Source organism: Olea europaea, chromosome 17, assembly GCF_002742605.1.
Source record: "Olea europaea var. sylvestris chromosome 17, O_europaea_v1, whole genome shotgun sequence".
NCBI lineage: Eukaryota > Viridiplantae > Streptophyta > Magnoliopsida > Lamiales > Oleaceae > Olea > Olea europaea.
In genome coordinates this window covers 9,385,980-9,397,502 of record NC_036253.1, presented here as the reverse complement: position 1 = coordinate 9,397,502, position 11,523 = coordinate 9,385,980, and the positions used below count along the sequence as shown (strand labels likewise).

The window sequence follows — 11,523 nt, the reverse complement described above, 5'->3', positions numbered from 1 at the left end:
GAAGGTGGAGAATTTTTTTATTTGGAACTATGATTGCATTTAGTTCTTTATTTTTTATTTAAATAGAAGGGTATATTAGTCATTTTATAGCTTTTTATTGAGAAAAATGATGAAAATGATGTTTTGCATAAGAAAAGATAAAGATAGGGATGAAATGCGTCAAAAAACGAAAGTTAGAGACGTTTTCCACAAAAATCATGAAATGTACGATCGTTTTGTGCTAATTACACTTTTTAAATTCTTCTCTCACATTTAGTACATATTTTATTTCTATCGATCAAAAAATCAATTGACAAAATACTTACCAAACAAGCCCTTTTTTTATTGAGAAAAATGATGAAAATGATGTTTTGCATAAGAAAAGATAAAGATAGGGATGAAATGCGTCAAAAAACGAAAGTTAGAGACGTTTTCCACAAAAATCATGAAATGTACGATCGTTTTGTGCTAATTACACTTTTTAAATTCTTCTCTCACATTTAGTACATATTTTATTTCTATCGATCAAAAAATCAATTGACAAAATACTTACCAAACAAGCCCTAATATTAGGCAAATTCAATTCACTCCACCATACCCTTATTAGGGTTTTCTATTGATTTATTTTCAACAACCCCGCAAAGAAATCAAAAAGGAAAGATGAAAACTTTACTTTATTTCCATTCACACGCTCCCTGAATCAATAATTTGGTTTCACCGGTGGATTTTTTTGGGTAAATTCGATAAATGGAAGCTAGAGTTGGGATGTCAGCACATGGAGGGGTTGTGGACGGTGGTACATCTGCCAGGAAGTTTGTACACCATCAACCTTCTCGGCCGCGACGACAGCAGCAGCAGCCTGTGTCGCAGATTGGAACTATTCCTCAACTCGTCGCCGGTGGCGTCGCCGGAGCTTTCAGTAAGACCTGCACAGCTCCTTTAGCTCGCCTAACCATTCTCTTTCAGGTATTGTGGTTTTTCCTTTCTTTTTTCTTATCTCCTTAAGGTGCTAATTATATGGATATTTGATCAGGATGGCATTCTTAAGGTTATGATTTGAAGTCTTTAGAAGGTGATTGTTTACTATTTCTTTGAGGTTTTTGTGGGTGAGTATTCTAATTACAAGTATGATATGAACCAAAAAAAGGAAAAGGAGCTCCCTACGAATCTTATAATGGTTTGAAGGAATTGATTTGTATTTGTGCAAACATATTCTGACAGAGTAGTGTTTTGAAGCTTCCAGTTTGAGTTTCTTGTAATATTATTAGGTACAACAAAAATTGAATACAGATTTGGGTGTCATAACTGGTTTTCATGTTGGGGATTATAACAGCTGATAATTTTCATTATGATGTTAATATTTGAATTTTAGTCATTTGCCACCCCAGTAACAGGTTCTTTGTACTTGCTACCCTTTATCACATTGTAGCATCAATTACTAAATATTAGCCAGTTGGTCTTTTATCTCTCCCTATTATATAATTTTTGGTTTTATTAATTTCAAAATACGTCACCGCTCTGCTTTTAGGTTCAAGGTATGCATTCTGATGTTTCAATATTGAGCAAGCCTAGCATATGGCGCGAAGCTGTACGAATTGTCAATGAGGAAGGTTTTAGAGCCTTCTGGAAAGGGAATTTGGTTACGATTGCTCACAGGCTTCCGTATTCTTCGATCAGCTTCTATGCTTATGAACGTTACAAGAACGTGAGTTGTAAGATTAGGATTACAGTTTTAATGCCATTAAACATGTATATTATGCTGCCTTGCAGGTTGCATAGTTCCTTAATACTGATTCTAAAATCATTTGCAGATTTTAAAATCTATTCCAGGCCTTGATGCTCATGGGGAAAATGCAAGTGTAAATGTTTTTGTGCATTTTGTTGGTGGTGGTTTGGCTGGAATGACAGCTGCTTCTGCAACATATCCACTGGATCTCGTCAGAACACGGCTTGCTGCACAGGTACATTAATCATACCATGGATATGTTGTAAACATTTTATATTCAAGCTTTATCATTGTCGTCGTATTTTTTAATTTAGAGGTGGGATTTTTCTCGGTCCCTGTAAATTGATTTACAAGGTCAGGTCTGTGTTGAATTCTTTTTGCACATTTGCACTAATTCAATCAATCCACTCCCTCTCCCCTGCTGCCACCCATTCTGCTACATCCAACAGATGTGTAGACACACACTCAGACTAAAAAACCCCCGCCCTACCTAAAAGAAAAGAACTGTATATAGATGGCAGGACAATGAGTGAAGATAACACGCATATAAAATTTCAATCGAAAACAGGTTGCTAGCTACACCGTATCTTCATTGTCTCCATACTCATCAGTTATCCATGTCATTGTTATTTATTTTTTTAAGTTTTATTTTAATGTTAAGGCTGCACTTAGTTAGTTTGCAAACTTTTTAGAGGAATGCAATATACTACCGGGGCATTTGGCATGCGCTTCATACTATATGCAGAGATGAAGGTTTCCTTGGCTTGTACAAAGGGCTCGGAGCTACATTATTGGTATATATCTTCATCTCTTGCTTTACTTCTTCGCATTTATAGTTTTCTTTTTCTTTTTCTTTTCAATGTTTGATATTTCGTGGTTGCAGGGTGTTGGACCCAGTATAGCAATAAGCTTTTCTGTTTACGAGAGTCTGAGATCCTATTGGAATTCTCAAAGGTGAGAACATAGTTGTATGTTGTATAATGAATTTAATATTCCAGTTTAATTCCTAATCCTTGTTATTCTTGAGAATGACAATTTGATCACTACCAGGCCCAATGATTCTGTGGTTGCTGTCAGTCTTGCTTGTGGAAGTCTTTCTGGCATTGCATCGTCAACAGGTGAGTGTGCTGTAATATCTGAAATGTGTATTTTTTACGCAAAATAGCAGAGCTGGTACCCAATCTTCGGTGCTTGTAGCAACTTTCCTCATTTTAAAATAAAAGTGGAAATAGAAAGAAAAATAAAAGATGAAAGTAAAAGGAAGAGAAAAGAACCTCATCCATCCACCCACCCTCTGAAGGTGGTTTGGATCGTAAATTGGATCGGATTGGTGGAGGGTTCTTGCGGATTGGATCAAAAAATGTAAGATCCTACTGGATAGTGATTTGAAATATTAAAAAATGATGAATATAAAAGTACTAAGAACAAATTAACAATTGTAAGTCTATAATCAGTAACTACCTAAAAACAAATAATAAAAAATGAAAAGGTGTACAAGGGTTTTTGTCAAAATAACATTTCAAACACGATTCTAAAAAAGGTCTTTCTGAGCGTCTCTTCGTGCAGATCTATCAAGAACATCCAACCACTTGCTTGGTTGTGGACAAACTGCATCCTCACTTCTATTATCCATTCATTATCATAAGAAAGAACGTAGAAACAACTAGCTAATTGTTCATTTTCAGATATTGCACTAAATTGTAGCAATCATAGTGAATTGCAATTCCATGTAGGATCTGGATCGTTTTGCCTTTTTTAGGATCATAGAATCATGCAATCCTACGTTCAGGATCGTGATTTTGATAACTACGCACCCTCCCCACTGCAATAAACTGGTCCTGCCACTCTCTTCAGCGTATCACCATTGTTGTTCTCATCTCCCCCCCTAATTTTGGCTTCTTGATATCCCAGTTTCCCATCCCCCACCTCTACCTCCAAAACCCAACCCCTCCTAGCTTTGGCATTCCGGGCACTTCCCCCATTTTGGACCCAGTCCCTCTTCCTGTCATATTTGAATTGTAGTTTTGTTTTTGTGTTTTTGTGTTTTTTATTTGAGAGAGGAAAACCTTTTTTGTTTGTTTTGTTTTATCCTTTAATGAAAATTAGGGTAGAATTGGCCTTTTAACTAAAATTGGACAGAAATCATTGATAAAGACCACTTGTGCAACTACATTGAAAGGTCAGGGACTTTGTTTGCAATTTTTCCTATTTTATAATATATCTTATATCTAGAGTTCTTGTAATTACATGTTCACCCTATTAAGAATGTTGTGGACAATGGCACTCTTTCCTGATTTGGATTTTAGAGTTCAATGTAACCTCTTATTGGTTTAAATAGCCCTTGACTGAGCCCCATTTTGGGGGAAATGTATTTTAGAATAGTGTTTTTTTTTTTTTTTTTTTTGGAGAATGTGTTTTTTTAAAACCCAAAAGAAAAAAAAAATAGTTTTCGATTTCTGTGTAAAATTAATTTATTGAAGAATGTGGTTAAAAATGAGTTTTTGATCAAATGGAGCTCAAACAATGGCTAAGTTTAGTTTAACATGATTCTGATCTTGTGCCTGAAATTACTGTTTACAATTAGGGAGTCTTAAGAATACTTGGATTCTGGTTGACGTTGAATTTGGAACCGAATTTGCCTGTATAACTTTGGTCAGATTTTTACATGCTAAAAGGAGAGTGTTAATAAAACGTGGCTGTAAATTGTGATCCAATATAATTAGTCATCCCACTAGGAAGCGTTCTATGACAAAAATGTTATTGTGGAGTTGGGAGAATAGCAGCATGGCATTCTTGTGAATAGAACAGGCATGAAGCCAATCTTTTCCCTGCTTGTACGAGCTGACCCTTCTCTTACAATACTGTGATTTCTGCTTTTGCTTTGGCATTTCATAATGAAGAACCTTTTCCTCGCTTCTTTTGTTCCATATATGATTTCTCATTCTTGTTTGTTTATGCTTAATGCAATTCAGCAACATTCCCTTTGGATCTTGTGAGGCGAAGAATGCAATTGGAAGGGGCTGCTGGTAGGGCCCGAGTGTATAATACTGGGTTGTTCGGGACATTTAGGTCCATTATCCGTGCTGAAGGCTTGCGTGGTTTGTACAGAGGAATTATTCCTGAATACTACAAGGTTGTTCCAAGTGTGGGGATTGTCTTCATGACATATGAAACGCTGAAGAAACTACTGTCACAACGGCCTTTTAGTTCTTAATCTTTGCTTCTGGCCAAGGATCTTCCTCCATGCAGTTTGCAACTCGTGTCACTATGGATGCTGTAAGGATCAGTTTTGGTTAAAATACATGGGAGTTAGAATTAGTTTGTAAGTTTCCTTGTTTACTCGGAAAAAATTCTGTGGAGGAAAATTATATGGTTGCTACCAATAACAATTTTTCGATGTATAGGCTACTTGGTAGTAGAGTGTCTTGCGTCAGGTTTTATCATTCAGAATATGTTTTCATTATTTTTATTGTTCTAGGGTCATTTTTATATATCGATCATTGTAACCTTATCAAATTTTGTTGCCTATTCAAATTGTGCCTCAACTGATTTTATTCTTTGAATTATAGAGAAATCACTGTACTATTTCTATGTCATTTTTTACGAGATGGTATGATGTTAATAATCCAGCATGGCGAATGAAGAAAAATTATAAAACTTAATGTAGGATATATATATTTCTATTAAAAATTTGGTTAAAATTAAAATTTAATGAGTTTAAAAGTTGATAAAATTTAGCTAGGTTTAGCAGGCATGTATTGGAATTGTGTTGAAAAAGATAAGTTTCAAGATTAACAAAATTTTTACACAATTACACGAAGGACCTTGAAAATTTAAATTGTTTGAGAAATCTTGAATTAACCATTTCCTGTTATACAAAATGATATTTGAAGCAAGAATAGCCGCGCAAATCCTGCGTTCAAGGCGTAATCTGATATAATGCATCAAATAACAACAAAATAATATTATCTATCAGTAGTAATCTATTTGACATCAAGTAATAGGCTCATAACCTTTTTGCTACCTTTGCCTTTTGTGCTTATTATTATCACGTCAACTCGGCTCTGTCATAAAATGGCATGTCATTCTCGAGTATGATAAACTAAATTGTAACAAGTACCTGACTTTTCCAGATTTTCTTGATTTCTCTATACAACGATATTTTCTTGCCAATGCTCCACAAAAATTGAATATAATTTTAAACGGGAAAAGTTTGAAAACTCAAAGCCTGGTGATATTTATGTTACAAAAGAAATCCTTGATATGATGGGTAATGTTTAACCAATTAAATAACCAGAAGTTTAAAAGTGGTCCAAAGAGTAGCGAGATTTGGAAATTCCATGGAAGATTTGGATCTTCTATTCTATTTCAGTATGGTGACAAACAATGCCATCAGTTTCATACAGGAAAATGGAGTCCATTTATATTAAATATTCTCTTCAGAAAAGGCTCTGCTGACCAAAATTACACAATAGTCTGTAAAGGAGGCTATTTTTGCAATCTGATCATGCTATTTATCTTTTATCTGTTAATTGACGGTTTCTGGCGAAGCTTCTATTTGTCTGCTGCAAGAATTTGATAGATCTGTTCAACCCAAAGGCAGAAGATCGTGAGTCCTATTCTGGGTTCACATTATTTCTCTTTAATTACACCTGGACAAGAAAAGAAATTTATTTACTCTGATGCTGTAATTTGTGTGTTCGTTCCCTAGCAGAATTTAATAACCTATTCAACTAAATAGCAGGAAAAAATTGAGTCCAATTCTGAGTTCACATTACGAGAAAGTTCTAACTACAATTTCAATGACAAGAACCAAAAAAATAAAAAATAAAAAAGATGTTTAATTTACAGCTCAAATTATGCAATTACAAGTTGTCTGAGATCTGGACTTCTGTATCATCTTCACATTCCAGTAGAGTTTGTACAACAGAAGCCATTGTTGGGCGCTTGTTTCTATCTTCTTGTACACATGAAAGGCCTATTTTAGATATAAATCCATTTCACTCTTTTCGGGACGAAGTCATACATAGAAGGAGATCCTATGATTTGTTCTGCTTCTGCAGATCCACACATTCTTCTGGATTCATACAGAATTGAAGGATTCGGTGGTTGCAAACTGTTTGGAACTTTAATGTATATACTTGCAGGGAATTCTGGAGTTTCATAGCCATTAAGGTGTGCACTTTTTACATAGCAGAATCCTTGTCCCAAAATCCGGTAGCTAAACGCAAGGCAACGAAAATCACTCGCACACATCTCCCTGCAAGATTCCAATGTCAATGGAGAAGTCGCATTGAGATCAAAACCATAGAAATCCACATGAGGTATCTCCACGAATTTCACTTGTCGAGAACGTAAAAGAGTCTCGTTGAACGTTGCCTTGCAACCAGCATTCCAGTCACTCAGATCATTCACCTCGAACCCAGGAGGACAAGCACACCGAGGATCCGGTGCATAAACACACACCGCGTTTCTTCCACACACACCTCGTACGCTACAAGGTTGTCCAAGAGCTTGCCACGTTATTTCCCACAAACCCGTCGAGTTGATCAAGCTATAAATCCTAAGATTCCCATCATAATCTATTGTCATCCGTCTTTTAATTCCATATCCCATATCCGAAGCATTGATTTGCAATTGATCGCTTGACAGAAACCTGCCCATATCATCCAAAAATGCCACTCTACTACTATTATAATTTGTTCTTCCATTTCTATAAACATCAAAATCAGGATTAGGCCAATAATTGCTTGATGTATCGGGTGTATCCAATATCAATCTCAAAACATTATCACTTCCAAAATTCAAATTAAAGTAACCCGATCCATAACTCCCTTTTCTCAATGTAGAAGTCAATCTTTTATTCTTAGTAAGTGTTTGAAAAGGTAAAAGAGTATCTGTAGGAACATCAAAACTTTGCCAAAAGAGTATCTGTAGGAACATCAAAACTTTGCCAGAGAATATCACCTTGTGGATTCTCCAATACGAGGTTGCCTGAATTCAGAACCTTAGCTATTGCAACATCAGTTGTGGTGGTATTTGTCTGCCATACAACGGTGTCATCAACGTCTGTTAAGATCACGGTTCCTTCTCCCCTGAAGTGTACTTTCGAGCCGCGGCCGTTAACCGGCCTGTCCCGATTTGCGGTCCAGACGACGGTTTTTTCTTTAGAATTTGTGAACCAAATTGCAAACCAGTAGGCATTAGAATTTTCAAGTTAAGAAACCCACAAGTAAATGAGTTATCTGGGGAGGTGAGGAAATTTTGATCGTCCTCAACAAATAAAAAATCACCCCTTCTCAACTGAAGATGAGATTCTGAAGTTGCAGAATTGAAGGAGAAGAAGAATACAGGTAAAAAGAGGAGGTAAAAAGAATGAAGATTTTGGATTCTCATTTTGGAAAGAAAACTGTTTTGGTTTTAGTATTGCCCAAGTGCAAAGCCTTGCATGTTGATCATTATATATCCATATGGAACTCGATTCAATATTAAATTCTATGGAAATTGATTTTAAATACTTCCGGGTCTTGCTCCACTACGTTAAACCCATTTTCATCCGGAAAAATGCATTCTTTCTACCAATGTGGGTCCTGCATGATGACATATATTTTTGACTAGTACAATTTTTATCTTTCCTGAAATACCTCATTTGCCTTCAACGACCCACCCTTTTTGACTTTATCACCTATCGTAATTTTGGCTCACTATAAAGGGTAATAAAGGATTGGTCTTTACAAAGCTGTATATGTACAGCCTCTAGTCAGTGCTTTGTCAGTGGAAATGACTAGTAACGGGCAAATTTTTCTAGAATAAAAGTGTAAAAAGGGCAACAAATAGGGGCTAAAATTCTTTTGCGGAAATGAAATTATTTTGAATATTCAAGTCCATTTAAACAATAATTTCCACATTACACGTACTCCGTTTACAGGTATGGAAAAGGTCGACTGTCTTGTTTCTTTATTTATTTATGTTTCGCGCGGATAGTCTCTAACAATTAAAAAATGGATCAGACGATTGTGTAAGGAACAAATCTCTTGAGACAAAATCACAAAAATGGGTGTTTTATTGGCGATGACTTTACAATTGGAACTAAACAGAATGCCTCCAAGGAGCGCAAGCACACGAGTACTAAAAAGAAATGTTTAAGTTTAAATTAAGAAATTGAAATTACATATTCTCTGTTTGAGAGTTTTTTTCCGGTCTCTTTTTGCTCGATATCTTCTCTTCCTTTTATATTCCCTTGATGATTTCTTCGTGATCAACCGCTTAGAAACTGTTTGATTGTTTATAACTATCCACTTTCTTTATGGTGGCCAACTTGTCGTGGAACTGCCGTCTCTAATTGCTGCCACTACTCTTTGTCGTTCAACCGTCTTTAACTGAACTCCTTGAATCGTGAAACGTGATAAGGTTACTCAATAACTGCTTCAATAACTGCACTTCTGGATAACCATAATATCTTATGTTTGCTAAGATCCTGGGCGATTCAAAGGTTTGGGCGAGAACAGGGTTATAGCTCTGGACGACTATAAAACACTTCATTTGCTCAGATCTTGGGCGTCTTACAGGCTTGGGCGATGATGTTACCGTATTCGTGGGCTTCCACTGCATTCATTAATAACCCTATCTAGGCCTTTATCCTGAATTGTCCAGTTGGGCTTCATTCCTTGGCTATTCGATTTGGGTCGTACTTTTAGCGTGTCAACAATTACCCCCCAATATGGCAGAATTAATACTAATTATTAATCTTTGCCATATTTACTTTGTGTTTCCCAACAACATTTGAAATTCTCAAGAATTTCAATCATTATTTCCTTCCATAGCCTGAAAAAGTGCGACGCTACAAACCCTTATAAATCCCAAAGACACGCCATTTCGTTGTACCACTAAATCATGCCTCATTATTTCGCGCTTCTTTCTCGCCATACCACTGTTCATCTTCTTGCTTCTCTGCTACGTTTCTCAAGTAAACTTTAACAAAACTGTATTTCGTCCTCAATGGCTGCTCCACAAACCCAATCTGACGACTCTTTTAGCTTCGAAGATTTCCAGAAAATCCTCACTCGGCCATATGTAAACCCGAACTTTCTTGCACCAGCCAATGCTGAACTTAATGAGTTCTATCTGGGTCCTTCATTTAACAACGCTGAAGCCGTCGAACAAGTGGCAGTGGGCCAACTGTTCCCTTGTACTCAAGGCCCTCTATTCCTGAACTCTTTACCGCTGAGACCGATTTATGAAAAAGGTATTCGCACTTGGCCTAAATTTGATGTCGTTTTCCGTAAATGGCATGCTCGTCTTGTGGGCCATAGTCCTACCAAGGCACTTTTTGATCATGCTAGGATTTCTGATTTATTAGAAATCTTTCTTGAACCCCCAATTTTTGACCCAGCACTTTTTCCTATTGTTTTAAGTTTTTGGTCTTTTGAATATAATACTTTTATTTTCCCTCTTGGTCTCATGTCCATTACTTTAAGGGATGTTGGGACCTTGATAAATCTTCCACCTTTGGGCGATACCATTTTCCCTGGTATTTTAATTTCCAGCGTTGCCCCAAAATTTGACAAAAAACTCACCGAGTCCTATTCAAGCCTGCAAGGCTGTTATAATCACTCAAACGCTGAGCCTTCCCACGCTGAGTGTGTGGCCTTTCTTCAGATTTGGCTTTGTAAATATATTCTGTGTGTGCTCAGTATAAAGCCTTCTATGAGCTATTTACCCATAGCGCACGAATTCGCGCGTGGTAGGCCTTCGAATTTGTGTTCTTTCTTTTTGGCTGCCCTCTATAGAGGCATGGCTTCTCTTCAATTTCAATTGAAGAATGGTGCATCTCCCACTGGCAGTAGGCCTCTTTGGTTCACTCAACTGTGGTTGAGAGCCTATTTTCCATCACTTGGTGCTCTATCCATGTCCCTTCATTCTGCCAGCTGCTATGGGCTAGCCATTGACCCATTGAGCCTTGTAAATATGTCTAAAAGGGACTTTTTTCATTTTTTCATACTTTAAATTCAATTCCTTTCTTCTTTCCCTTTCCTGCCCATTTAACTCCAGATTATGTGCAACCTCCATCTACCTTGGACAGTGCGAGCGCCTCTCTGCTTGTTTGGGTTCCGTTTTTGACTGGGAGGGAGTTGTTTCACGATATTTTAACTGAAACCAATGCCAAAGCTGGGGTTGAAATATATGCTCCCCAATTTTTTGCTCTCCAATTTGGTTTTGGCCAAACTTGGCCTATTCTCCCTTGTTATTCAAAAAATTTGATAGACCACTTTCACACCATTAATAAGGCAGAGGTACAAGCTATAGATACTCGCAATATTCTTTTGACGAGTAACTTTTCGTTAGCCCCCTTCAATCCTAGCTGTGCCGTTCACCCCCTTTTTGAACAACTCTGGCCATCAGTGAAGCGCATATTGTTTGCCACTGATGCCAATCGTGTTTTCCATTCACTGGATCAACCAAACATTCCTTCTACTTCCCCTATTTTGGTCGCCCCTGTGTCCATTAGGAATCCTTCCTCCCCTGCTCGTGCTAAACAATCTTTTCGTCCCTCTACTTCTCTACCTGCCAAACTTACTGCAGCTAAGAGTGCCCCAAGCCGCAAACGGCCAGTTTCAGCATCTCCCATTTTGGAGGATGATGATGATGAGGATGATGATGACACTCCTCTCATCGTCAAGAGAAAGGTAATTGAATTCTGTTTACTCACAAGCATACCTTTCTATGTGCTAATGGTTTTCTCGAATTTCTCAGAAAAAGTTCAGCCTCTCCTTTGAAGGCTTTGGTGTTGGCAGTTCCTACTCCATCATCCTCTGTTG

At 37.1% G+C, this 11,523-nt stretch overlaps 2 protein-coding genes across 3 annotated transcripts; one reads left to right on the top strand and one right to left on the bottom strand.

Moving 5' to 3' along the window:
• The first annotated feature begins 585 nt into the window (after positions 1–585).
• Positions 586–5,287, top strand: LOC111366235 (mitochondrial substrate carrier family protein B-like). Of its 2 annotated transcripts, none has more exons than XM_022986947.1 (7): positions 586–945; positions 1,508–1,684; positions 1,791–1,940; positions 2,398–2,499; positions 2,589–2,659; positions 2,756–2,823; positions 4,678–5,287. In XM_022986947.1, the coding sequence occupies exons 1-7, from the start codon at positions 727–729 to the stop codon at positions 4,917–4,919; spliced, it is 1,029 nt and encodes a 342-aa protein (XP_022842715.1). In that variant the 5' UTR covers positions 586–726; the 3' UTR covers positions 4,920–5,287. The 2 variants fall into 2 exon arrangements, with proteins under 2 accessions (XP_022842715.1, XP_022842716.1); XM_022986948.1 differs by lacking the exon at positions 586–945 and adding an exon at positions 966–1,051.
• A 1,401-nt stretch (positions 5,288–6,688) lies between these two features.
• LOC111365606 (putative receptor protein kinase ZmPK1) lies at positions 6,689–8,297 on the bottom strand. Its single transcript, XM_022986148.1, has one exon. The coding sequence runs from the start codon at positions 7,646–7,648 to the stop codon at positions 6,689–6,691; it is 960 nt and encodes a 319-aa protein (XP_022841916.1). The 5' UTR covers positions 7,649–8,297.
• Between the last annotated feature and the right edge of the window lie 3,226 nt (positions 8,298–11,523).

Bases quoted from the DNA above. Each gene is read 5' to 3' on its own strand.
- LOC111365606 (XM_022986148.1), bottom strand. From the start codon at position 7,648: ATGTTCCTACAGATACTCTTTTGGCAAAGTTTTGATGTTCCTACAGAT.
- LOC111366235 (XM_022986947.1), top strand. From the start codon at position 727: ATGGAAGCTAGAGTTGGGATGTCAGCACATGGAGGGGTTGTGGACGGT. The intron at 1,685-1,790 runs GTGAGTTGTAAG...AATCATTTGCAG, and splicing joins CTTATGAACGTTACAAGAAC to ATTTTAAAATCTATTCCAGG. The intron at 1,941-2,397 runs GTACATTAATCA...CAAACTTTTTAG, and splicing joins GAACACGGCTTGCTGCACAG to AGGAATGCAATATACTACCG.